Source organism: Aquila chrysaetos, chromosome 9 (genome assembly GCF_900496995.4).
Source record: "Aquila chrysaetos chrysaetos chromosome 9, bAquChr1.4, whole genome shotgun sequence".
Taxonomy (NCBI): Eukaryota; Metazoa; Chordata; class Aves; order Accipitriformes; family Accipitridae; genus Aquila; species Aquila chrysaetos.
Genome location: NC_044012.1, coordinates 32375840 through 32403696, shown reverse-complemented (window position 1 = coordinate 32403696; position 27857 = coordinate 32375840). Strand labels below are relative to the sequence as shown.

Sequence of the window (27857 nt, the reverse complement as noted above, 5' to 3'; positions counted from 1 at the left end):
TTCAAACACGCTGTGATCACCTCCGGACGACGAAGCCTTTGGGCAGAAGAAGTTGACAAGCACCAGTAATCCCGCCTGCTGAAGCGACTCGGCGCAAGCCCCGAGCTTCCAGCACCCGCCTTTGGTGATGCTCCGCTCCCCCAGCGCAGGGAAAGCACACGGAAAGCCCCGCACAACACCGGCTTTCACCCCGACTCCTCCCGGCGGGAATCGCCCCGGGAAGCGGCGAGACCGGAGCCGCACCTCCCGCAGCCCGCTGAGGTGACGCGAAGCGAGGAGAGGAGGGGCGAGGCGCGGCGGCCGCGGGCATGCGCGGAGCCTCCCCCGGCCCGCCCGGCGCCTGCCATTGGCCCCGAGCGGCGGGGCGGTGGTGGCGGGCAGGCCGCGCCCGCCCTCTCGCCGCCGCCGCCGTCGCTCCCCTCACGCCGCCCGGCCAAGTTTAAACACCCCCCACACACACCCCCACCCCTGCCCCGCCGAGCTCAGCCCGAGTTCGCGGGAGTTGCGGCCCGTGTGAGGGGGACGCCGGGTGAGGAGGGGTCGGCTGCCGGAGGGGCCGCCCCGCGAGGAGAGCGCCCCGCCGCCGCCTATGAGGGCGCCGCGGGGCCGGGCGAGCCATGGACGGCGGCGGCGGCGGGGCGCCGCCCGCCCTGGAGAAGAACGCGGCGGAGCTGACGGTCATGGACGTCTACGATATCGCCTCGGCCGTGGGGCAGGAGTTTGAGCGCGTGATCGATCAGCACGGCTGCGAGGCCATCGCCCGCCTCATGCCCAAGGTGGTGCGGGTGCTGGAGATCCTGGAGGTGCTGGTGAGCCGCAACCACATCAACCCCGAGATGGAGGAGCTGCGCCTGGAGCTCGACCGCCTGCGTCTGGAGAGGATGGACCGCATCGAGAAGGAGCGGAAGCATCAGAAGGTGCGGGCGGGGGCCGGGCGGGACGCGGCGGGGCAGGGCTGCTCCCGCCTGCCGCAGCCGGCCCGGGGGAGAGCCGGGCCCCGGCCCCTCCGCCGCCGCCGTTTCCCCCCCCCCCGCCCTGCCCCGCGCAGCCGCTGGGGAAAACAAAGAGGGAGGCTGGGGTGCGGGCCGGGATGCCGCGGAGCCGGTGGGGAGCGGGCGGGGCACGCGTGTGGGTACGGCCGGGGCAGGCTCACGGGCTCTGCGCCGATGCTGCCGTAGCGTCGCTGTGGGTTTGGGTGTGTTGTTGTGTTGGTTTTGGTTTTTTTTTTTTTTTTTTCTTTCCCTCCTGGAAGTTTCCTTCCTCCTTCCCTTTCTCCACCCCTTCCCTGGTCACTGCGTTTCCTTCCCCTTGTGTCTACCCGATTAGGACTCCCGTTCTATCCCCTCTCCTGATGAGAGGATAGTGCTGCTTCCTGCTAGGCCAGGAAAGGTCACTGACAATAATACACTTTTCTCTCCAGAACTGTGAATGATTTAGCAGTCTAGTTTTCCTGGCACACTCGTCGGGTAGGCAAGTCATAGGAGAGAGATGGAGGACCAAGTGATTTCAGGGCAGTGTTAGAGCTGAAGAGTAGGGAAGAGCTCTCTCCCAGCTTCCTGCTCCATCCTCTGATGGTAAGATGTTGTCCCTTGGCTTGATCTGAGGTGATCATGGTGTTCCCTGACCCCACTCCCATGAAAGCCCAAGGTAGAGATCATTTCCCATCTCCTGTTACCCTCATGTGGCAGGACAGCATGAGCTGCTCCGCTTACTGCAGTGGAAGTGGCAGATCTACTCTTTAAACCATCCAGATAACTGATTTAAAGAAACAGTTCTTCTGGTGACTGTGCTAAATCATCACTGCTGCCTCATGCCGTTCCTGCTTGCACACGCAGATTCAGAATAAAAAGGAGGCAGGGAATTTCTGGAAGAGAGACCTCAAACTTCAAGTGTTGGCTTTAATTTAAACAAATTCAAGTTTTATGTTTTAAAGTGAGTCAGCTAGGGGATTTCTGCTTAGCATATGAAAAATCCAGGATAAGTCCTGCAACATTTTGCAGCAGAAGTCTCAGGGCAGTGTCTCTGAAAAGGATGGTAGAAGATCTTTAATGTATAAAGCCCTAGTAAGTCTCCAGAGTATGAAGAAGGTCTAGAGAATAGATAATACGTGTACCAAACCTGTGCCTTTGCCCTTCTAACAGATTTGACTTGGAGGCAAGTGGGTGGTCTGTTGTGCTGGTCCCTTACTGTGTCTGGGCTCTCTGCTAGAATCAAATTAGCTCTTCCTGAGCCCTAGCTGCCAAAAGGTTTTTTGAGGGCATGTCACCTCTGTGAAGAAGTGACTCATGGCAGCTCTCCCCATTGATTTCACAGAGACCACTGTATTGCCAGTCAACAGTAGTTCTTTATCTTGGATATTTACAAAATGCTGTGTGGTGAAGTGCATACTGAACTGGGCCCAGTAGCAACACCCAGCATCATTGTACAAGTTGATGATCTGTGTGGATGCTTCTGAAGTTCATATATGTCTTAAAAAGTTTCCTAAACATGTCAACTGCATAACACTGTACTTGCAGATGTCAACTGATCCCCTGCCAGTTAACCATCTCTATACTCTGCCAGCTTCTGTAATAGTCATGAAATGGTTCATGGAGTGTTCAGACAGTCCAGACAAAACTTTGGTGGAAATGTATTTTAACAGGGAAAATAACATACATGATACATACGTATTTTTTTAATCAAGTTGATTCGCAGTGCACTGAGTCCCTATAGAACAGTAGTGTCACATCATCTGTGTTCTAGTATGAGGGTTTGAAGACTAACTCTTTCACAGGACAGGTACTGGTAAGCAGAAAAAGCCAGAGACTGAGAAATAGTTGTGACCCAAAAGCCTCCAAAACCTAATCCAGACAAGCTTTTAGTGGTCCTTGCAAGCATCAGTTTATGAGATTTTAATACTTAAAATCTTTAGACGTTAATCTGTTTTGCAGAAACCTGGCTTAGCACTGCCTGGAGTTTCCTGAGCTGACTGGCACCTACTGGCCCATAGATCTGCCTCCTTTGTCTGATACTTCTACTAATGAGGGTTCAGAAGTTAATTTCTGCTCCAATTCATTGGGCTCTTCAATAGCAATAAATAAGAAAGTTTGCCCAGGCAAACCTTAATATAGTTGTATGTTTACAGTGTGGCCACACATAAATGATATAAGTTTAGATAGTTTGGGGGTTTGTGTGTGTTCTATTTTGTTTTTATCAGTGTGCTTATAACTGATGAATGTGCTGTTTTATTATCTAAACTAGGTCAGCGCATTATTTTAGCTACAGAGTTGTAATATGCAGCATCACTGTAAATACTCTAGGTATTGGGCAATATAAAGTTTCATTACAGATTTGCTTTTCTCTCAAGATAAACAGTTTCAAGTAAAACAGAGGCAATTTACTGAAATTTTCTTTACTTCTTAAGTCTGCGTATCCATTTGTCATATAGTGTTTTCTGCAAAACTTTCAGTAAGCGTTATAAAATGACAGCAATGCAGTAATAAATGCTGAAATGAAATGGCATTTGGACAGTCAATAGCAACACGATTTCCCATTATCAGAGCATACATTCAAAGCAGAAAGCTATCCTTTAATCTCTCAGCAGAGCTTATTTTAGCCTAGAGCTGTGCTTGGCGGGGTTGTTGTCTGAATGTGTTTTGTTGTTAGGTAGGAAAGGGGCATGCTGGATGAATGTAAAAGTCAGCAAGTGACTCAGCCTGGCACCAGTGATTTGCATGCAGCTTTTTTTTGTTTGAAGCACATACATGAAAATGGAGCAGAGAATGCCCCCCACTGCAGAAGTATGATTTATGGCAAAGGCTTTTGGAACAAGTAAAGCTCTAAATACAACTGTTTTTCCTTGAGGACATTATACTTTTTGTCCTAATTTGACCTTTACAGGGATTGGTGACAGCTGCTCTTGACACACAGTGCCCTGACAAATGGGAGTTGTTGTTTTGACTGGTCTCACTGCTGCTAACATAGATGCCACTCAAGACATTCCATATAGAACAATTTACATAAGAAGCAGCACAGTTTTGTCTTGTGTTTACCATGTGGACTAGGGGTTTTGGGTTTGCTGCACAGTATCATGCACTCATTATTTTACGCTTGTGTTTCATAACAGAAATTTAGACTAGAGATGCTAGTCTTTCAAAATGAGCATGCCTAACACTGACTCCCCTCGCCCATGCTGTGTGATGTTTCTGGGGCATTTATAACAGCCTTCGCGGCTGCTTCCTGGGATGCAGGAGGTAATTCTTGCTCATGTTTGGTTATCTTGTCTAACACAACAGTCCCCTTAATCTGGTCCTCACAGCAAAATGGGGCATAAGGAGCCATCCTTTGGGTAACTTCCACGTCAAAATAGTTTGCATCAGGAATTGTCTCCTCATGTATTTACATTCAGCATGTAGCAAAAGGAGACTTCAGTAGTTGGTTTCTTGATGCTGGCATTAGAAAAGTAGATGTCTCTTAAGACATTCAAAGTAGTCTCATTTAACTGTTTTCTATAAGAATCATAGTGGGACTGTTACTAGTCTGATCTGTAAATAGTCCAGTCAAAGACTCTTAACATGTTTAAAAACATAAATGTGTTGTCCTGGTCTACCCTTTAGGAATTAGAACTGGTGGAGGATGTCTGGAGAGGGGAAGCACAGGACCTTCTTACCCAAATTGCACAGCTGCAGGAGGAGAATAAACAACTGATGACAAACTTGTCTCACAAAGACATTAATTTCACAGAAGAGGAATTTCAGAAGCATGAAGGCAAGTTTGATACTTCAAATTCAGTACTTGCTTTTGTTATAAAAAGCAATACTTATAAAAAAATTTTGACTGGATATTCTGGCTTTTTTCCTAAAGATTAATGCAGGTCTGGGTTATGGGGATTTGGGTTGGTTTTTTGTTTGTTTGGGTTTTTTTACCTGAATAGAAAAATCTCTGAATACATGATGACACTGAAGACGTGATAAGAGGTGGGGGTAGGAGGGAAAAAAGCCTGAACAACTTTTTGTTTGGCTGAGAAGCATCTCTGAAAGTAAAGTCTAGCTTCATTTTTTTGGTCTATCACTTTTTTTTTTCTTTTTAGTTCGCATTTTGCAAAAAAACATTCTTAAGCCCTGCTCATGTTTTCTAATACAAACAGAATAGCAATGTTTATTTCACACCATTATGCACAAAAATAAGTGCAACTGTTGATCTATTCAGGATAACTGCAGCAGTTTGTAAAGCAGCAAATCAAGCTTTCTTTGTCTGAATTATATCAGTCCACCATATGGAGATGTTCTAGGAGAACATCATGATATTCTCCTAGAATAGGAGAGACTGGTTTTACTTGGTTTACCTGCCTTTAGGGTTCCCTCACTTGTTTGGGACTTACAGCCAATTTAGAATAAGTGAAGAGATTTATAATCCAGGGAGTGGATGAATCCTAAAGAGTTGAAACAACCAATTTGTGGGCAACTTCTTTCTTGAGGCAGAATGAAGTTCAAGACATGAGATTCCGACTTGGAAGTACAGGTAGATTTCACTACAGCAACTGAAACAATTGCCATCCTCAGCTCTCGCCCACGGCTCAGCAAATAGCTCGTTCCCAAGAGCACAGACAGATGAACAGATGTCTGTTTGCTCCACAGTTCATAGCATGTCATTTGAGGCTGCTAGATACCAAGTCCATTTCATGATACTTGCTGGGGTTTAAGCTGAGGAGTTGGGAAGAAAAAAAAAAAGACTGTGCAACTTTGGGGATGAGGCAGCCTTGAGCTGAGAGATGGAGCAGACTAACAGCGTCACTCCAGCAGCAAAACCTGCCTGTGATGGTGAGTCAGTCTGGAAGTGGGTGGATCTCTGAACTATTTGTCCATGGACAGGACTCTGATCCACTGCTTCAAGCCACAGCTCCACTTTCACAGTAGGTTCTGATTATCAGTAAAGTTGTGGCTCCCTCAAAAGGCTAACATCCTGTGTGTAGCATGCAAAGTCACTGGCCAATCTGAAAACCAGACCACACAGCTGAGCCATTGCAGCTCTCCCACAAAGCATTAGGAGCAAAGGGATATCCTTTTCCAGACACTGGAGGTTGGGATTAAATGGAGACTTGCTGTAGGTGGATGAAACTCTGTCCAACACTGCAGAAGTTGCACTTGCTTTCTGCCAGAGGCTGCGTACTGCTCACTTGCCCTGGAGAGGAGTATGATGAAATCTTCAAAAAGTAAAAATTGTTAAACCTCTCAAGATCACTTTTTTTTAAAACAAATCAATGCTTTCAATTTAGGAGTCAATTAATGGCAAAGAAGTAGCTCAACATCAGCCTTACAAACTCCATGCAAGATTTCAGAATGGCAGTGATGAGTCATGGACCATGAAGACTATGACATCTTGTTATAAAGAACCGGCTTCCCCTTTGTTTTCTCTTCTTTCTGGGTTTTTTTTTTTTTTTTCTTCCAGTGGGTATCTAGCTCACTGCAGCTCATGTGCTTGTATTTAAATATAGCCATACTCTTCACATTCAGCTAGCCAAGCAAATGCCAGGAATGCTTTTCATGTTATTTTTACTGTGTCTACCGAAGTATAATAACACAAACAAAACCCATAAACCCATTCCAGAGGTCAGATTTTTGGGATCACTGATATTCTTTGGCCAAAGCAATCAGTTTAAGTCAAATCACATTCATTTATAGCAACCCCATCTTATTACTGGGACCTATTATATCAAACCCAACTGTTTTCCTTTCAGGAAATTTTTTCATTAGCAAATGGCATAGATTTGTCTCAAATTACTTGTTTGGCTAGCGCCAAAAAGCAGTCGTGATGCTTTTTTTTTCAGTCTTCATCATTTGATCTGATACATGTAGAGTGTAGAGAGGCAGGTTTTCAAGCTAAACGCTTTGTTAGCTGGACTAACTTTGACCAGACTCCAGCCTTCATATCTCAACATGATTTAGTATTGTGATCATGTCTCCCCTTAGTGGCTAGCCCATGGGATTAACAGCTTGCTGCTTACTCATCAGACAGTTAAAGGGGTTATTTTTAGCACAGGCAACAGAGGCCAGTGATTTGAGTGTACAAGACTTTGAGATTCAATCCTTGCCAATTAATAAGTTGCATCAGAGTTCACAGAGCCTCACTTTAGCATAATGAAGGTTTTTATGACAGAGGCAGGGGCAATCCTATCTGAACAGGAGAGTTCTGCACAGAGGGCACCTGCTGAGAGTCTGACCAGAGCAGGGTTCATGTGAAAGGACATGTGGCAGAATAGAGAATACACAGGGGTTAAAGATGAGTCTGCAACATCCATTAATGCTACTCCTCCCAGGCTCAAACTGAGCACTACTTGATGGTGCTGACTGATTGGAATATCCTAGCAAAATGCCACAAGCAAACTTGACCCAACGTGTGTCAAACAGGACAAGCAGGCTGCTGTTTCACTGCAGCAAGGGGAGCTGCTGTCTCAGACTGGCTGTGGTAACGTAGACAAGCAGCAGGATGTCAACAGTTGTGTGAACCTCTTGTGCTAGGCTGCTGAGGAACCTACAATTCCCTTTCAAAAGGGGAGGCAAACTTCTATTCTAAGTATTTTGGTAGTGGTATAGTGCCACAGGCCCTGACTGGCACTTTGGCCTGTTGTGATAGATGTTCTATAAATGCAACAGTACACAGGTCCCTAAACAAAAACTTAGAGGATGTTCTGGGGTTTTTTTCCTTTCTTTTTTTTTTTTTTTTTTTTCCCCAGCTGCTTTCCTTTCTCTTACTTCAACAATGCTATGATCACAGCAATCCACAGGAAGCTGCTCATAGGATGTACCTAGGGAAGCTGGCTGGGTGTGCCATTTAAGATCTTGCAGTTATTAGAGTTTGAATCATTTAGAGATAATTACTTTACATTTAGGGCACTTAGTGATTTCCCTCTCCTCTTCCCCAGTGCCTGAGGAAATGGAAGAAGATGTGACTGTTTCATAAACACTTCCCACCTTTCCTTTCCCCTCCTCTTGAAATAAAAATGATAATGTAGTGATCTGTGCACACAACTGAAGTCTTTCAGGTTGACCAAATGTTAGGGAGAAAAATAAGAACAGTGGGAGGAAAAGCAGTCAGCACTGAAATGGTACTTATTCTTTAAATAGAACCTGCTATCTAGAGATCTCAAAGCATCTCACAAGTACTAATGAATATAGCTGCACTCACTATTCCTAGCTCCTACTGGGATGAAACCACCAGTCTAAAGTTTCACTGCAATCCCTCTGTACATCAAGGCAAAGTTTTGGATTTTTTTGCTTTTTAAAATAGCTGATGTTTTAGGCCCCAGCCCTGAGACTGGCTGCAGAGTGTGGATCTGGGAACCTGTAGTGAGATTGTGCATACAGTGATGTATCAGACCTGTGTTGTGATAGGAAAATGTGGATCTTCTCGAATAGTTAAGTAGCAGTATGTGTCAGTGTCTGCTTGTCCTCCCTGGTGGGTATGAGCTGTTATCACTGTGAAGAATTAAAATTATTCTGCAAAGAACTAGAACCTAGAGCAGAGGTGATAAGGACCAGGGTCCAGAAATAGAGCAGGCAAACTTACCACAGAATTAAAAAAGAGGAGAATGTAATACTAGAATGTGAACACCATGTCACACTCAGCTCTTTTCTGGGGTTTGACAGGAGCACGTCCTCTGAACCAAATTCCTGGCCAGCCATGATCACCAGTCCTTTTCCCAGCAGAACGGTTACTTGTTCTCTGCTGTACCATAGCTCTGGGAGACCCTACGTCCTTTACCAATGAGGGATCAGAGCTGCTGTTCCCTCTGTTTGCAGTAGTATGCTTTTTATGCCTGCATGGGAACCCACAGCTGCTGCGGGAGTGCACATCCACCAAGAGTTACTCCCTTTATCTCTCTCTGTCTCTCTCTCGTTTGTCTTGCTCTACTGTATTATCCATCAGTTCAAACTGTAGATGATCTGTAAGCTGGAGTCCTAAAGGCATGCAGCCTACATTGTCTTATGGGAGCAACTTTGGATTTCTCTGATGAGGGAAGAACATAACCAGAAAGTCTGAGCTGTTGTTAGAAAATAGAGACTTGACAGCTGGATACATTTGATGTGTATGCAGCATATTTCTGATGTGGGATGTGGGAACTGCTTTAATATATTAAAAAGGAAGTGGCTTTCTAGCCACCCTGCAGGGGTGACTGAATTATCGCCACTTGCAGCTCGTAAATGGAGGAAGCTGAGGACCCAAGTAACTAAGTACTTTGCCAAAGGTATTAGAACAAGACAGCAGTAGACCCTGGATTTGAGCTCCTGCTTGGACTAGACTTTGGCCAGAGCAGCCACACACTGCCCTGGTCACAGGCTTTCATCTTCAAGCTGTCCTATGAGTTGTTGTGCAATGTGATTTTATGCGATAGTTGAGGACCATCAAACTGCATGTCTGCATGTTATCATGAAAAGTTAGTGTCGTACATCCATCATCTCATCAAGTTAAATCGTCTAGTCTGTGTTTGCTCTGAAGAGCCTGTCACTGTAGTGCCAGGAGTTCTCGATTATCTCTGTAATGGTAAATAATGGAAGAATACTTCCCATTTTATGATTTATGACATTTCCTAATGATTCGCTGGTCAGATTTCAAGTTAATCTAATCCTTTATTCATTTTCAAACAGGATCAATGTTGGATTCTTGGCAATGTTCCAAACATCTTTCACAAGTGAAATGCCATGTAGTATTTTTCTGTGCAGTACAGTTATTCTAAATAAGAATTATCAAACAATAGGATGGGGAAAGGGTTGCAAAACATGAGGAGAAAATATGTGACCATAATTCAGACTAAATTTCTGTTCTGGATACAGGGTGGGCGTACCCTCTGGAGATCCTGCTTCATCTCCCTTTCACCCAACACAAAACTGGGTTTCAACATAAAATCATTCTAGTCCAGTGCACCTCAGCTGGTTTGGATCTAGATGCAATCCACAATAGCGACATTTTCTTTAGAACTTGCTGAGGATCCAGACCATCTTTTTTACAATTTTCACAGGGTCTTGGCCAGCTGATTCTACAGATTATCACACAGGTAATGAAGCTTCCTGGTGCATAGTGTGAACACTAATGTAAAACTACTGAGGCAGCAAGATGTAGCAGTGTCACTCCACTGTTATAGATGTTTCTGAGGACTGTCAGTTCCTTTTTTAAGAAGTTTGTGCAGTGGCTTTATGGAGTGGATTGTGTCATCTATTTTCCCTGTTACTCTTGAGGTAACCTTTAAAGCATCTTCTAATAGCTTCTCTGTAATTCTACCAGCAGGCAACTTCCAGAGTCTTTACCTGAATATTTCTCACTCTTATTGTTCTCAGTCTTAGCAGCTCCTGATTGTCCTTACTTTGTTTTCTGTGTTCTTTTTTTAACCAGGAATGTCAGAGAGAGAGCGGCAAGTCATGAAGAAGCTGAAGGAAGTGGTAGATAAACAGAGGGATGAAATCAGAGCAAAGGACCGGGAACTCGGACTTAAAAATGAGGATGTAGAGGCTGTAAGTGGCTCTTAGTCTTCCTATTTCTCTTCTTTCTCACCCATACTTCCATAGGCTGGTTTCAAGTTTTAAGTTAATGTAGAATTTGTAAGTAATGCCAGATTATTAGTCCAGTAACTGAAGTGTTCTGCATAACTTTGGAGTGTCCAAAATGATTAGGCAGTCTTCAGTGCAGACAGACACCCTCTGCTGCATTCAGAAGGACCAGACACACTTGGAATGTGACTGGAAAACAGTGTAACAAGAGAGGAAGATGGGTGAAGGACAGGTTGTTGTGTTTGTTTCCTTAAAGACCTAACAACTCTCCCCTTTCATGGTAGCTTTCTCTGGCTTGTTGAATCTCTCTCTGCTTTGGCAGTGCAAACTTCCTCAGCAACCCCCCATGCCTCACTCCACCCAGAGATCCCTGCTGTAGGTGAGCGGGCTACTGTATGTTTTATATATATTCTCTGCAGAGATTGGCAGCAGGGCCTCCACACATGCACTCTCACAGCAGGGATGCAATGTGGATTACCTCTTTGCAAGGGGGTAGGAGGAAGGGCCCTGAGCCCAGCCCAGCCCAGATCACTTACTTTTGCCAGCAGTGAACAGAAGCTCACTGAGAGGATGGGTGGCCCTGGGGACCACAGCACAAGAGATCCGGGTTTAGTCTCAGATGAATCACAGACTCCACTGTGACTTTGGGAATCACATGATGTCTTGGTTCTTTCTGTGTCAGGAGGAATGGCCTCCTTACCCATATTTCACTTCCCATTCTCCTGCTGCCTCATCTCCTTAGGTCATGGGACTTTTCTGGTGCTACTGAGGGCCATACCTAGATGATCTCTGCTCTACCCAAGTGCCTCTGGCAGGTGCTGTGGCCTTTCAAAATGGTGCTGTCCATACGATGCCCAGCAGGTCACATCCTGCCTTATGAGAGAGCTTAAGAGCTCAAAGCAAAGTACTTATAAATTGAATACTAAGGATTCCTCTGTCTTGTCTGTCTTCAGCTCTGGGTTAAGATTTGATTGGGAATCCCATAAGCCACCCTATCCTTGAACTTTGCTTTTTTGAAACATAATATCAGAAGTGATGGATTTGGTTTTAGCTGAAGAATTCGCTGTGCTAGGGGAAAAATGCCTCTTTACTTTAGAAACCAATTAAACTTTGGTGACTGCAACTGTAGTAGATAATTAGATATTAAAAAAACTAATCTGGGGCTGAGGAGGGGGAAGAATTTTCTTTAATATAATGTTTGGGACTTGGCTGTCATGGCTGATGGCTGAATGGATGCTGACCTATCAGATCAATGTTTTGCAGCTTCAGCAGCAACAGAACAGGTTAATGAAAATTAACCATGACCTGCGACACCGGATCACCGTTGTTGAGGCTCAGGGGAAGGCGCTGATTGAGCAGAAGGTGGAGTTAGAAGCATATCTGCAAACCAAGGAGCAGGAGATGGGCAACTTGCGAGCAGAGCTGGGGAAACTGAGAGAAAAACTGCAGGGTGAGGACAGCCAAGATGGGGAGGAAGTAAAGGTAAGATGCACTTGAAATCACCTTTTAAACAGCCTTTTAAAAAGCTTTAGACTTCATACCAAGTACCTCTTTGGTAAATGTGATTGATACACGTCAGAGGCAATGGTGGGACTTGAGGGACAGCATGTTGTGTTCAGGTGTGACATACAGAGAGCAACATCACTCATTGCACTGTGACAGGAAAGGCCCCATTGGGGTGGATGATGACCCAGTGGAACAGACCCCTTCTTCCTGAAGGAGGGAACCGGTCTCACAGAAGGCAGAGTGGCAGCACAAGTTAGCAGTGGGATGTCTGCATTAGAGAACAGCTCTTGCCTTAGACTTGGCTACCCATCGTACATCCTAGGGAGTGTAACCTTTGGGTCATGCACTAGGCTGCAGAATCTGCCAGATATCAGAAAAAATCATTGCTTCAAAAGAGAGTGTTCTATTAAAACCATCATGAAGCAATCCAAAATCTCTGGAGTATCAGCTGTTAGTTTGTATTGGAGGCAGATAGTGTTTTGGTAGTGCTGTATTAGTATGTTTGGCTTCGTTTTGTTTGTACACATCAATCCCTTCCCCCAAAGGAAAACAAACTGATCCCTGTCCTGATTTAACCCCAGCCAGCAACTAAGCACCACGCAGCCGCTCACTCACTTCTCTCCCCCAGCAGTGGGATGGGGGAGAGAATCGGGGGGGAAAAAGTAAAACTCATGGGTTGAGATAAGAACAGTTTAACAGGACAGAAAGGAAGAAACTAATAATGATAATAATAACAGTAGTAAAATGACAATAATAATAATAATAATAATAAAAGAATTGGAATACACAAAACAAGTGATGCACAATGCAATTGCTTACCACTCACCAACTGATGCCCAGTTAGCTCCCGAGCAGCGATCCCCCCCAGGCCATCTCCCCCCAGTTTATATACTGGACATGACATCACATGGTAGGGAATACCCCTTTGGCCAGTTTGGGTCAGCTGTCCTGGCTGTGTCCCCTCCCAACTTCTTGTGCCCCTCCAGCCTTCTTGCTGGCTGGGCATAAGAAGCTGAAAAATCCTTGACTTGGTATAAATACTGCTTAGCAACAACTGCAAACATCAGTGTGTTATCAACATTATTATACTAAATGCAAAACATAACACTATACCAGCTACTAGAAAGAAAATTAACTCTATCCCAGCTGAAACCAGGACATCCCTTAAACAGTCTGGGTTTCCGAAAAGATAAACAGCTGACAAGTAGCTTAAGCCTTGCTGAATATGCAAATATGTAAGCCTTAATGGGTCGCAAAGGTGCAGTGCACTATGATAGCGGTGGTATGTGAACCATAGTAGGAAAGAAATTGTGTCAGAGGAGGTCCCAGAGGCGATGCAGAGCTCGGCACACTTGGTCCTCACAGTGCTAACGGCACTTTTGATCTGTCAGGACTAAGCTGGTCTTTGGCTACCAAATCAACATATAAATAGTTGAAGGCACCTTTTAGGGGAACCAACTTTGGCTTTATTTCTGCTTTTGCTTCCTATTAGAATTTGTGCAGTGAAGTGTTACTAGCAAATGAAAACCAAATGTTACTGCTTACATACTCAAGTACTTGCAGGAACAAGCAAAGTGACAATCTGCAAATTGACTTGGTGTTGAGATCAGAGCAGATGCAAACTTAAGGAGAGCTTCCTGAGAAAAAGATGCATCTCTGATCTGTTGTATCCCTTAGTCCTCTTTATGGTTCCTATAATTTTTCTTTGTGCATGTGACACTACTTCTGTCTTACTAAAGCAAATGTGCTGTATTTCCCTTTCCTAATGCTGCTCTAAATGAAGAGTACAAAATAGGATAAGGGGTATCATGATATGAAAGAACTTAGAGGAGCACTGTCGTATAGATTTGTTTGGCTGGGTGTGTTGGTAAGAGCTCCAGTACCAAGCAGCATTGTAAATGCCTGATAGACCGCTGCAGGGAGTGAAACATCCAATTCACTTGTAGTAGGTGGGAATATACATCAAGAAGCAGAGGCAAAGGCTGATGGGGTACCCTGGTCCCCCCTGGAATGTGACAGCCAGTGTTGTGTTAACATGTCACGGCTGATTTGGGCAAGCATTGTATTAATAATGAAAAGGATGATTTCACTACTGTTAATTCATCCAGGACACCCAGCTTTGTAAATGGGGCTGTGGAGCCTAGGCCTAGAGCCAGCAGGAGTGAAAGTGTCTTCAGTCTCTGGAGAGAAAGGATGCATTCTTTACCTCTCTCTAACTTATCAGTTCATGGCAATGGTGCCTCTTCTAATTAGAGCCGTTCCCCGCTCTCTCTGCCAGGATGATGGTTAGACAGGGATTGCAGTGGGAAGCAGAAAGCTAGAATAGCTGCATGCTCTGGAATGGACATTGCTTGTTGGCTTCAGTCAAGTACATTTGCATTGGCTACAGGCTGCTCAGTCTTTGCTGGTTAGAGCTAAATCTAGGAAAAACAGCTTATTTGGGCAAAAGTGTGTGGCAAATATGCAACCAAAAGAAGAGACATCAGCTCAAACCCTAATCTAGAGGGGTGAAGAAGAGGAAAAGCGTTTGGGTAATTTCCTTTGAACCTCTTGTTATGTTGCATCAATCTTTATTTATTGTATTCTCTGTAAAGAAATGCATTTGGATGAATGGGGTGAATCAAACAAATGGACAAGTGAGCATTGCTCTGCTGCTTTGTCTTTGCAGGACAAGGGCTGCAATCCCTGCTGTAGAAATTGATATTGCATCAACTTTAGCCCAGCCAAGTTTAACCTGAAATCATATATCAATAAATAGCAAAACTGTTTCATAAACACATGAGCTCAAAAGAGGGTAGGATCAGGCTTACAAAAAATGGACTCTATTTAAGAATTTCAGTACTTAGCTCCTCAAATTTCCAGCTTGTATCCCAGTGAGGTGTCACTGCAACACAGGAGCTCTGAGACTCTGATCTCTGCATCTTACTAGGAGGACAAGTGGCTGACCGGGCTGCTAGCATCTCTGATTTCATGTGCTGGCCTTTAGTCAGTCCTTGCAAAAAGCATCACATTTCAAATGTACTTTGCTACATTTCAAATGTACTTTGCTGGAACAGAGTGCCCTGCATTTATTTGTATTGTTAGAAATCCTACAGACCTGTAAAGGCTTGTAGCTGCTTTTCAGCATCTTGATTCTGAGTACCTTTCCCAGAAACTTGTGATTTCTCATTAACTGGTCCTCAGCTCTGTGCAGCCACTGAGTGGAACAACAGTAGAGGATGTGAACGATGGTCTTCTGTGTGCTGTGTTTATACAGACCACATTTTCACAAGCAGTTAGGGGCAAGTAGTTCTGTGCAAGTGCTAGAGTCCATCTGGGTGACAGGAAGTGGCCCCACAGGCCTGGGAATCCATCCATGTGCCTAGAGTGCAAGTTCTGGCTTGCTGGGAGCCACAGAAACTGGGTGTTGGGAGATAAAATTCCTCCAAGCTTCCAGTGAACTCTTCTTAGAGGAAAAGAAGAGACAAGGGTACACATGTATAAAGGCCTCATCTAGCATTCATCTGCAGTTTTCTTCTACTTTGTAGCTAGATCCTGGTGCTAACACCAATCTTGCTTTTTAAATAAAGGCATTAAGGGGATATAAACTTAAACTTCCACTTACTATGTTTACATCCAAAGGAGCCTTCTCTTAGTGGGAGGAGCTCGGAGGAACTGTCATGATCTTTGCTATGCGTTTTTTTCAGTGTTTATGTAAAAGGCTGATGTTTGATTTACCCCATTTGTTAAAAGTATGAATTCCTTAAACTGACTTGTTTATCAAAAATTGGACTATACATTTTCAGTGGCCTTTCTGGCAGTCTGGATTCCGCAGGAATTTCTCCACAAGAAGACTTACCACCTATTAGGTGGCTCAGGTTGGACCCTGCGTTCAGGCCTGCTAGAAACAATTGGTGTTTGTTTGTTTTCCCAAACATGTAACTCTATGAGAGATTCCTGTCAGCACAGGGCTTTGATTGTAGGTCACAACACTTAGGTTTTCCTCATTTGCAAGCGTCCTCCAAACACCAGGTGAAGAGAGGTAAAATAGAGCTCGGATCATCTTTCAGAGGCCTGCCATGGTCTCACCAGTCCTGTGTGTGTCATCAGTCTGCCTGTGCCCAGGAAAGAACAAAGTGATCAGATCACTGAGCTGTTCTTTCTGACAGTCTTTAACATGAAAAACAAATTCCTTCTACATTTTTTTCCTCTTAAAATTTGCTGTGTTTCTCTTGAAAGAGGATTTAATAGTGCTGAAAGGAAGAGGTTGGGAACTAGACTGATAAATACTTTAAACTCCTCAGATATGCACTCACACAGTGAATTTAAAGCCCACGTTTCACTTCCTAGACAGAATCAAACAATGATGACTGCCTCTCAGAATCAGAAAAGATGGCAATGGACTTAAAAGATCCAAATCGTCCAAGATTCACCTTGCAGGAGCTCCGGGATGTCCTTCATGAGAGGAATGAATTGAAATCTAAAGTGTTTTTACTTCAGGAGGAGCTTTTATATTACAAAAGGTAGGTTAGATCTCCTCTCCTGTTGCATGCTATACACAGAGGAGCCATAGGGCATGTCTAGAAACAATGAATGTGTTCTTAAATAGTGTCCAACAAGTTTTTATTTCTGCAAAGGCTTAAAGTAGAGATTGCAAGCATACAGCTTTAGTTTGAATCTGGTTCCTCAAAATTGGGAGAAACTACGTCCTTCCCTAACTCCCAGGTTCCCCTTGAATCTTAGAAAGATTACAAACATTTAATACTTTTGAACTTCAAAAAATGAGGATGAGTGGGTCTAAAATGAAAATTCTAGAGCTTTTATTCAATGCATTCCTTTTCTCCCTCTCCTTGTCACAATGGGAAGAAAATATTGAAAGGAGACCCAGTTCTAGGTGCTGTTCCTTGGTTGACAGAAAAATCTCCCATTGATTTCAGTGATCTTGGAACAGATCTTTTTGCATTTCTTCATCAACAGTACTACCTCCGATTGAATTTTACAACTGAAAGCACTTCCATGGCTCGGGAGGAGCACACTAATTATCTTTTCTTTCTTACAAGTGAGGAAACGGAAGAAGAAACTAGATCCCCTCAACCTACGCCCATAATTCAGTCAAAACCCTCAACTCAGCCTGAATCTGGAATCAAACGACTGTAAGTAGCATATTTTCTAAGGATACTGGATATAGTCTGCAAATACTAAATGTTTCTTAAGGGTAGGACAATTTTAAAGAATTTTTAAATTATGATAACTACATCCCTAATGTATATGGGAGAGACATTGAAGGAACACTTGACAGGTATCATGAAACAGCAGTTGGATTTGGCCAAAACTGCCTAGATCTGGGACAACTTTCAGTCCCAGATTATTTCCTGTGATACATTCTGCTCCCTACATGCAGAGAGCAGTAGGGAATCCAACTGTACTCCATGTGCTTGTGTTTAGGGGCCAGACTGGTGTGCCCAAGAAGCCCACTCCAGTTCTGATGTTTCCTTCTTAAGTACACTATTCAGGCTAACCAAAAGAGCATGTGTTGCAATGTTTTATTATAACTGGTATGAGCTGATGAGCTCTTAAACACAGACACCTGATCTTCCTAGAGAATTTTCTTGTCTGGGCCACATAGTCATACTCCAAAGGGAGGTGCTACTAATGGTGGTCTTATACAGAGCACCGCTCAGCCTGTCCTGTGTGCTCAAAACTGAAGTCAGTGCCAGATCTCAGTGTGCAAGGATTGTAGGAACAATGCTCCTGTTCAACTGCAAGTCCCAGTTCCTCAACACACAGATCCTAAGGTGGTGGAGTGTCGGAAACCCCAGGCCCTCAGGTCATGCTCGGAAGACATGTAAGGAGTGTTGTTCACAAGTAAAGCCAGCTGCAGACCCATAGCAGTTGGGTGTGGAGAGCAAGGTTTCCCCATGACCTCACTGTGCCTGTTTCCCTGTTGACCTAAGCCTTTAGAGCCTGACTTGCACTATGTGTACAGCACAAAAACCTTTTTTTTGCTGAAGAAATTTGCTGCTGGAGAGAATGCCAGCTTTCTTGGCTATAAAGAACCCCACGTTCTTCTGGTGAAGTATTTAATGTTGCTGTCTGAAACCTAAGCTTACTGTCAGAGGTGTGCATTTACTAGTATATCACTTATTTATAAAATCATAGTGTTAGCCAATCCATTTGTCTGTTGAAACTCCCTCCTTGCATATTTATTTATTTCAAATTAAGTCTTGTAAACTTATAGCGAGTCTGGATGTTTGTGATACTGGAAGCTTAACTTTTTTTTAACTGCATAAATTTGGAAGTCATTTGTTTCCACATAAAAAGCTCTTCCATCCTCTCCCCATGTCCATAGCCTTCAGTCCTTGTTTAATAATAGCAGCAGCCCTGTAAGAGTAAGTTCCTTTGGAAGATCTGGACTGATCCAAAACACCATAAAGTCAGGAGGGCACTTCTGATTATTTTCAGTAGACTCCAGCTTCTCTCTGTGATGCTTTGTTTGCTGAGAGAACCCTTGCTCTCACGTGACTAGAAAATACACTTTGAGTTTGGACTTAAGTTTTCATTCTGCAACTGTGATGATAATAATAATACTTTGTCTCACAAGATCTCCACTGTAAAGCTACTCTTTTATTTTAGTACTTTTTAATGCTTATCCCGTTGTGGGGGATGGCTGGTTTCAGCTTACGCAGTTTGTGTTGATTGCAGCTTCCATGTTTGATTTATGAAGGAAAGGCAGCATAAAAATGTAAATAGATGTAAGACAGAATACATGCTGACGAGGTATTAGCTTTGACTCTGCCTTCTGCATACACGCGTAAGCAACGCAGGGACCCATGGCAGGAGGCACATACGTGTTTTCAACCAGTTATCTCAGTGCTTTCTTCCTCTCAGTTAATTTTTTAGGGAAAACCTGTTGAGCCCCAGCCTATTCAATCAGTGCACATTTTCAGACATCTATCCAATCTTTCTGTTTCTCAGAATCTGTGTTAAATTCATATAACTAAAACCACACAGAATAAAACATGAAATCATGTTGGTTTGGACCCTTTCAGAAAAGGCAAGAGTCCTCTTCTGCCAGACAGTGGAAGCATGTATTGAACCTGCTGTCAGGATGAAATTACTTTCTTTAGCTTTCATGCTCTGTCCCCAGGTTTCTTTCTGCTCTCTCTTCATTTAGCCGTCATACTAAATAAAGGGAGATAAAACTGTCTTAAGTAACTTGAAGGATGGTAATAGTTTTCAGGTTTGTCTTATTATTGCAGCCTGTCTGGATAGGATTTGTCTAGAGTGGGTTTATTTTCTTTCCCCCCCTACTGTCTGTGTGTGTTGTCAACAGTCTACTTGTAGATGGGCTTTAAAAAGACAGGAAATTTCACTGCTGGGAAAAACAAAGAACCCAAGTGTAGCAGCTGTTCTGCCCTGTTATAGCACCCTTCCTGCCCCACCTGCAGTCCCTGCCTGCTGTGAGCTGTCTCCAGAGCTCCCTTCTCCCTCTCCCAGGCAGGATGCTGTCAGCACCTCGCTATATGGCTACCTGGGTAACACACTGGCACATAAACTCTGCATACCTAATGATGTGCTGAAAACTTGTAATGCTGATATCTGTGTGCAGAGTGCCTTTACAAATGAAAGCAGGGTTGCTTTTCCCTTTGTTTCAGACTTTTCCTCCTGATTAAACAAACAGCTGAAGTACAAAAATAGGAGACACTGTTGCTATCCTCTCAAGAGAAGTTTTATGCTTGCCTGCGTAATGTGCCCTTTTTTTCTTGACCGTGCAGTATCTTGGGGAATGAGACAGATATATATATATAGCCTGTACCATCTAAGATGTGCTCGGGTGATTCTGTGTTGCATCCCCATAAAGAAAGGAAAGCAGAAGTTACAGAAATCAACATTTTTTCACTCCCAGGGTTTGCACATTTGTGGGGCAAACTCTGAGTTCTGATCTCAGACTGACTGATTTCTACGTTTGTCTCTACCACATCACATGTCAGAGTTTTGATGAAATAATGTAACCAGGAGGCTTTACTGAGGAAGAAGAGTACAAGGATTAAAAATGCTCCCTCTGTTTTGAGCAGAAAACACCCTTTTGTTTTCTTTTTAAGGATACGTGCTTGTTTGTCACTGATGTAATGCCTGAAACAGCCATAAGTTTTCCTATTCTTGCAGTCTACAAAAGCTGATGTGTCTGTCTCATTTCTGCAGCTCATGGACCATACCACAATGCGTAAAAACAGAAGTCCTAGCTACTGCTAATGATACAACAATGTTTGCTTGTTTGTTTTAATTTTTAATCTAAGAATACCAGTTAGAGTGACTGTGTTGGGGAGAGCTGCATTTGGTCACAAGTGAAATGTCTCTCGTGATTTCAACTTAATCTTTAATTGACATTAGTCCACAGTTCAAAAAAATATTTGGCACAAGGGAGAACCTCTGAGGAGAATCCTTAGAAAAACAGAGGGTATTCCAGGTATGGATGAAGGTGTGTTGGCAGGTTTGTGTGGGGCTGGCTGGGCATAGAGCACCAAGCCAGCGTGCTCTTTCAACCTCTAAGTTGCATGAGTTGTATAATGCGTAGCAAAAGTGCTGAACTCTTACAAAGAAACAGTCTTGCTGCTAGCCAGCTAGAAAGTGTTTCTGCTAGAGTAGTTGCAAGGTTTCAATGAAGTATTTAGCTGCCTGCACTTGGCATCTTTCTGCATGTGAAGCAATGCAGGTTCTTTTGGAACAGATACATAGGCCCTTTAACCAAGTAGCTTGCATAGGAAGTTATTTCAAGATTTCACCAGCGATACTGGTTTTTAACTTGAAACTATCAACTGTAACATTTGTAAAATTTTTAACTGTGATGCTGGTCCTGTCTAACCCTGTTTTACGTGCAAATATCCAGTATTCACAGCAGAGTCCTGTTTTGTATTCCTTAACATACACCTTCATCCTTCATTTCATTATGTATGTGCCTGTTTGTCTCTTGGGAAGAAAAATGTGCACTCTGCTCTGCATTGCTAGAGGTGGTAATACCTTGATGAAATCCAACCCAGATTGCAGGCTGCCTCACAACAGAAAAGTGGTATCTTTTAGAAATTCAAAAGCAATTTAAACTGTTACAATGACTGTTTTTTCTAAATAAGAGTTTTTCACTGAGGAGAGCTGTCTTGGGTGATGCAGATCCACCTCTCCCTGTAACATGTCCTGTGTGGTAATTCAAAGTAACCCCGTGTATCATGTTTGCTTCTTTTCTTTTTAATGGAATGCTTTTTCTTTCCCTTGCTCCAGTCTTACCTCTTCTGTGTCTGTACTTTCCTGACCAGGATCTTTACAGCCATAATGCCCATGGTAGCAGCTGGATTGATTCCAGACGATCCCACATTGCAGCCAATAAGAAGACTTGTGTCCCTTGTAGGAATTTTTTTTTTAAATGTTTGGTACCGTGGTTTCCTTTTGCATGACCCTGTGTTAACATGCACTGCTGGTTGCATTCTCATCGGCTGCCTGTGGGATCACAGAAGAACAAAGTGCCAATCAGAATGACCAGTCAGTACACAGCTCATTGTAGTCCTCCATGCTCATCCTCAAGTATTGACATTTTATCACCTTTTACCTTAATGGTACCATGCTAAACCAATCATTACTCCTTAGAAAATTGTTGCAATATGCAATTTTAACTCTGTTAATTTTGCTTACTAAGCGTGCCTATTCACAATTCACACCAATGCTTTTCAAGAAACCCATGTCACTCTAATGACATGTTACAAGTCAGTTAGATTTACAGAATGTAATGGCTGATATCTACATTTTCAGTGTTAATTACAGGCTGTTGCTTCCATGTCTTTCTATCTATGCGCTGTATATTTTGTCTCTAATTATGTATCTTGGAATAGAGTATACACTCTGGATAATCCATTCTATCATCCTATTCTTGGCTGTCCCTGGAAGACGTACTGATAATTGTTAATGCAAAGTCTCTTTGCATTAGAACTGCTGCTTTAGTGATCTTTATATTTACAGAAGCAACACAGTATTTAAATTCCCTTCCTCTCCACACAGACATGCTTTTTCCAAACATCCTTCATGAGAGTTTTCTAGGCATAATAACAATTTTAATTGTTTCAGAAGGAATTAAGAAAGCTTAACCCTTCTGCTCCATGTAGAGATTTTATGAACATATTTTTCTCTTACTTAATTTCATGATAAAGTGAAAAATTACTGAACTTTGACATTTGAAACTTACTGCATAAATACAGCAGTGCTTTGTGTGGACTTCAAGATACTAAGCCTGACCATGCAGGACCAAACATGCTCAGCAAAAAGCTTCAGTGGCTAGACAGTTCTTTTGTCAGCTGGAATTGGATCTGTCCCTGAAAAGACATAGCATATGTGTGTGAATTTCTGAGCTCCTGTGATGAAGGTAGTAGAAAAGTATGAGGCTAATTAAGTACAAAAGACTTATTTCACTATTACGGCCGCACATTTGAAGCCAGGAAATGCAAAAGTTCAGGTCCTGCTAGCAACGTTAGTTATCTGGCATTGCAGTTGTGTAGCTTTTTATATCACTTTCTAGTTAAGAAATAATTATTCTTAATATTCTTGATATTCTTAATAATTATCATCATGCTTACCTGCACATATGATAGGATATTTTTTCAGGAAAGCTGCCTTAAACCTCATCTGACACTCAAATACAGCCTCCTATGTGACTAGAGGCATCGAAGGCAGAACTCCCTGGTCTGCACAAGGCGGCTTGGACGGTTGGGATCATGGTACTGAGGGGAGACTTAAGGGCGTGTGGGTGGAGGAAGAATGCCGAGGACGGTGGGGCGTGGACATAGGGTCAGGTTTATGCCCTGACAAATATTCCATCACCTGTCAAAGTTGAGTTTATATTTGCATAGCCTCTTACTGTAGCAGCATTTAGCAATTCCCGTCCTGGATCAGAACTGCATTATGCTTGGTACTGTGCAAGCAAAACAATATTTACCTCCTAAAGTGCACCATTAAAACCAAAAGGGTATGCAGCCAATTCAAACTTTTGGTAGCTGGAACCACAACTTTTGCATTTCTCAGCAGACCTAAACACTGCACTAACACCTCTTGTACTGAACTCATGACAAACACTGAATTTGCCTAATCAAGTAACTTCATCCTATACAAATAAAATGATACTAAGGATTTTTCCAACTGTATTTTTTTAGCTCTGTTGTCAGCTGGCAATTTGTTGTTGTATTAAATGGCTGTTGGTTCATGTACGTCATTATCTTAGAGCACCCAAGCTGTGTGACAGGAAATGACGTGCACACTTGTGTGCCTTTGTTCAGAGCCTTCATCCTGCAAACTCTTGTGCACATATGTGCATTTATTCATTTATTTTTGCAGGAATCAAGTCTATCTCTCAAAGTCTGTACACTTGGAAAAAATGTGGAGGCTTATTTTCTTATCTTTAGAATGTCCTTGCTGACACCCTTAAAAACATTCTCTGTTTCTGCTTTATGGTAAATTATAGATTCAATGCCAAAGATACCACTTTACTTACGCCAAGAAACTAACCTGTATTGTGTCGCTTCTTTATCTCAGGGCTGGGGAAGGGGGAATATACATCTAAAATGATACCTGCACCTTGTAGAGTCAACAGCATTTAGAGCTTACTTGAGGCTTCCATAGCCAAACTGCTTGAGATTGCAATGGCTTCATCTCTAATAACATTTTGACATGCACTCCCATCAGGCTTCACTGCCTTGATTTTTGCAGATGCAAACAGATTTTTTTGCTCTGTGTTTTGTTGTGCTGTGTATCGTGTCGGGTGTTTGAAGTGTTTTCAAGATGCTAAGCAGTGTTCTCTCTTTTCCCTCCCCTCCCTTACTCCTCCCTTCCCGGAAGGTTTAGTTTCTTCTCCCGTGATAAGAAACGTATGCAGGCATCACAGAAAAATGTCCACTTCCAGGATACTTTTGGAGAATGGTCACATTCAAATAAAGATGACTTCTACACCGAACAAGGACAAGAAGCCCTGCAGCACCTGTGACTAAAACCTTGAGGTGTTTGGTTTACCGCAGTAGATCTCAACAGTCTAGTAACAAGAAGCTTCTGTAAAAAAATCCGGCAGCTCATCACTTTTATTTGCCTTGCACACCTCAGTGGTTGTGTTTCAGATGTACTCTTCAAAAGGGATCCCTCGCTGTTTACTTGGTGACTGTTTGCTGAAAACAGAATCCAAGGTTTGTAGTAACGGTCGCTGATACCCTGGGGCATCGAAGCTTCTAGATGACTTGTTTTGTGCTGAATAACAAGTCTATGGTCTTGTTCATGCATTAACTACAGTAACACAAGCTTCTTTAAACCAAAAAAAGGACCTGTGCCATTATTAGAAGTTTGTTTGCAGTGTACAATATCTAGTGGCAAAGACTCTTTTACCCTGTTTGTTAACACTATCGGTTGTTTTGCTTTTTATTTCTGTAAGAATTTTTTCAAGAGGGATACGACAGCTGGCCGCTCTCCATGGCAGGTCATAGTACTGCTGTGTCAAGTTCAGCTGGCATCTGCGTTTTGCAGAGTAACCACTTGGAAATCCACCCGATACAAATTGATGAACTGGAGTAGCCTTGAGAGGGATAGTGAGTGTACATTTCCCTTGCTGCTTATAGTGCCTAAAGCATGAAGAAACCGATGTATGAGGTGAGCGTGCCTTGCATTTTGCCATGAGTTCCGTAGTATTAATGGAAAACAAACTGCTTACAAGGAGGAATTCTAACACTTGAATTTTTTCCTTCTTACCAGGGACTTCCCCCTAGAATAGCACACAGCTGCTGTAAAGGAATTAGGTCTCTTTCCCACAGACAGGTTTTTAATTAAGTCACACTCCAATTTTCTGCCTAACTTCAGATTGAAAGACATCCTCAACTAGCTGACATGAACTATTTCAACTGACTTAGAGATGACCCCAACTCAAAATGTTTTCTCTGACTAGTCTAAACACTACTTAGGCAGAGCAGATGAATTCTATATGTGCAGGCTGCTCCACTCATGTTGGTTGATGTTTGGGTAGCCTGCAGTTGCAGGGGCTTAACTTGCCAGCAAAAGCCCAGCACAGCTGAACTGCCAGGAGGTGGGATTTAGATCTGCTTTGCAATTGAGCTTGTGGGACCCTTGGGTCTGACTCAGATTGTACTCACAAAAACCATGACACTAAAGCCCCACGCAGTGTAACTGTTGCGTACAGTCCTGTGTCAGTGCACACCCTGCCTCCGCACCACACACTCCACGAAGGCACCTAGGCAGGCGGGAGAGGGTGAGTGCATCCGCGGCTCCTTGCGAGGGAGGTGCTGAGGTCTTTCTGTGAATTTGGCTGTGTGCTAGGAGAGTCCGCACTGGAGCACCGTGCTGCTGGTGAGGAGCATCTAGTTACGACAAGGCTGTAGGCAACTTCTGCACATGTAGCTTAGTGCAGGGGGCTGTGAGCTGCTGTTGGCACCTTACCCCCAGCAACTACATCTGGTCGGTGTAGAGCCTCTTCTCAGGAGTAGCGCTAAGAGGAAAAAACAATGCTCAGGCTGGGTAACACTCCAACTACTCCAGGTACTGAATGTAGGAGGAAGTCTTGAAGAACTCCTGAATGACAGCAAGCAAGAGGGTTTAGTGCAGGCCAGTTTTTGATGCAGGGTAATCAAAGACTCTGGATTCTTTAATGTGTATGGGCAGCAAATGGTTTTTAGCCCATCTAGAGTGAAACTGCCGGGAAACTGTTTTTGCAGTGGTGGGCTGAATGCTGCTCTGCTTCTGACTGTAACTGTGCTACATTTTGAACACAGACCTTCCACGTGTTCTAGGTAGAGAAAGTGTTTACTGTGCCTCTCTGGTGTCATTGCAGTTCGGGGCAGGGAGGAAATGTGGCCTTATATGAAAGACATCTGCATCTGAAATAGTGACGGTAGTGTCTGATGCTAGTATTAGGCAGATATGCATTTGCCTGGTTACGTTTTGGTAACATATCTTAAGTTTTATGCTTACGGAAAGCTGTGTCCATAAAACAGCAGCACTTCCCCCCTTGTGTGAAAAGCAATTCTTAAATTGGGGGAGTGTCTTAATTTAATGACACTTAAGTTGCTAAGATCTCAATTTCGCTTCCATGTTAGGAAAAAAAAAAAAAGTACACTAGTTATATCAGGCAGTTAAAGTAAATTGTGAATGATGCCCGTTGAGTCTCTCCCTAGCATAGTTTACAGTCGTTCGGCACATTTAGAAGAGATGCAGTGATTGGAAACAATGCAAGAATGCAGCGGATGCACGGCCTGAATAAGCACATCATTTCTGAAATCAGCTGAGAGCAACGAACTGGGATAACAGAAATACAGAGTCTGAACTGTTTTCCCACAGCACCTAAGCTGGTGTATTACAAAGGACGTCTCCTGGCCTAGTGCACGCAAAGCTTGTCCCGTACACCAGAGCCCAGTGCACTATTGTCGGGTCAAATCTGCAGCCAATTTCAAACAATGGCACTAAGCAGTACAACCTTCCCCCACTCATCTCTGTAGCCCATTACCTCAAAAATCTAATTAGTCACTCCTGACCTGCTAGCATTAACCACTTCACTCCTCATTCTCATGTTTGAAACGCTGAGTTTACACACTCCAAGTGCCATCAGAAAGGATGGCATATAGGGAGGAGTATGTAAAGATTTAAAGATCTGTCGTGTATTGTTTCTCAATATTCAAGTAAAATCTGCTTTTAGAAAAGGGGCCAGGATGTTGTCCGGTAAGGGGCGTAATAATCCTGTCTGCAAAGTGCAGGATCACTGAAGTTTTTTTGGTTGGGTTTTTTTTTTTTTTTTTTGGTTGGGCAGTAAATCATTTTAACAGTTTAATAAATATTTCTGAAAAACAAGTATTTCTGCAAGACTTGTGTCCTTTTTTTTGTGGAAAGTTAATACCAGCTCTTCTTGGGGATGCAGCATACAGGTCTGTCTTCTTTCCCCTGAAAAAGGCTCATACAACTCTTCATGGAAATAAAGGCTTAAACTAGGCAAGGTTTAAGATAGGGCAATTCAAAGGCTAACAACAAAAAATAGAGTTTAAAATACATTAGCAAATATTTAGGAACAGCTTATGATGACAAAGAATGCCACAGAGCCTTTTCTAGAAAGCACTGTAAGCTCCTCAACAGAAGATGTGTCTCTGTGTAGGCATATCCTGGCTCTGAAAAAAAGGAGATGCTTTGCCCTTTGTTTTCCCCAATTCAGCTACAACCATCAGCGAGCCCAGTTTCCAGAATGGGATTTAAACCCTATGCAGGCAGGACTTTGCTCGCAGAGAGGAGGATAGGACAGAGCGGGTGCAGCTGCAACCACATTTAACCATGACACCGTCCTCCAGTGATTGTCCGTGGATTGATCAGGAACATTAGGTGTTTTCTGACCTGCTTACTGCTCTCTAGTGCGCAGTCCTCTAATACAAAGGAATTAATTGCATCCTCCCATGATGTAAAAAATAGATTTGTTGTTACATGCTTCTCTCTCACCTCGCAGAACTAGTTAAGGACACGGTATTACTAAAGATCTCACCTGTCCCAGTGTCTTCAAGAAAATAAAGTCACTTCCCACCAGCTTCTGTTTTGGGGCATGGTTTTCAGAAGCTTAGTTTGTTGCTATTCCATTACTATTTCTTCAACAAGTGACTATTTTATAAAGAGCATCTGTCTCACTAAATGAGTGTGGACATCTGGCACATAAATAATTAAATACAAAGCTCTCTCTCCTGAACCCTACTCCAGGCAGCCAGATGGGTGTCAAACAAGGTATGCACTCAGTTTCAGTGGGATGCCCGTACATATAGTGCAATCCTTACAGCATTCACCAGCATTCAAAAA

The 27857-nt window shown here is 43.3% G+C and overlaps 1 protein-coding gene across 4 annotated transcripts; it reads left to right on the top strand.

The window, feature by feature from the left end:
- Positions 1-399: 399 nt before the first annotated feature.
- On the top strand, positions 400-26846 carry RILPL1 (Rab interacting lysosomal protein like 1). Of its 4 annotated transcripts, none has more exons than XM_030025273.2 (8): positions 400-917; positions 4596-4746; positions 10366-10484; positions 11784-12002; positions 16356-16528; positions 17066-17158; positions 21314-21401; positions 23877-26846. In XM_030025273.2, exons 1-8 carry the CDS (start codon positions 618-620, stop codon positions 23880-23882), a joined length of 1149 nt encoding a protein of 382 aa, XP_029881133.1. In that variant the 5' UTR covers positions 400-617; the 3' UTR covers positions 23883-26846. The 4 variants fall into 4 exon arrangements, with proteins under 4 accessions (XP_029881133.1, XP_029881134.1, XP_029881132.1 ...); XM_030025274.2 differs by lacking the exon at positions 21314-21401 and adding an exon at positions 20397-20472 and having other exon boundaries at positions 23877-23988; XM_030025272.2 differs by lacking the exon at positions 21314-21401.
- The last annotated feature ends 1011 nt before the right edge of the window (positions 26847-27857 follow it).

Bases quoted from the DNA above. Each gene is read 5' to 3' on its own strand.
- RILPL1 (XM_030025272.2), top strand. From the start codon at position 618: ATGGACGGCGGCGGCGGCGGGGCGCCGCCCGCCCTGGAGAAGAACGCG. The intron at 918-4,595 runs GTGCGGGCGGGG...TCTACCCTTTAG, and splicing joins AGGAGCGGAAGCATCAGAAG to GAATTAGAACTGGTGGAGGA. The intron at 16,529-17,065 runs GTAGGTTAGATC...CTTTCTTACAAG, and splicing joins GAGCTTTTATATTACAAAAG to TGAGGAAACGGAAGAAGAAA.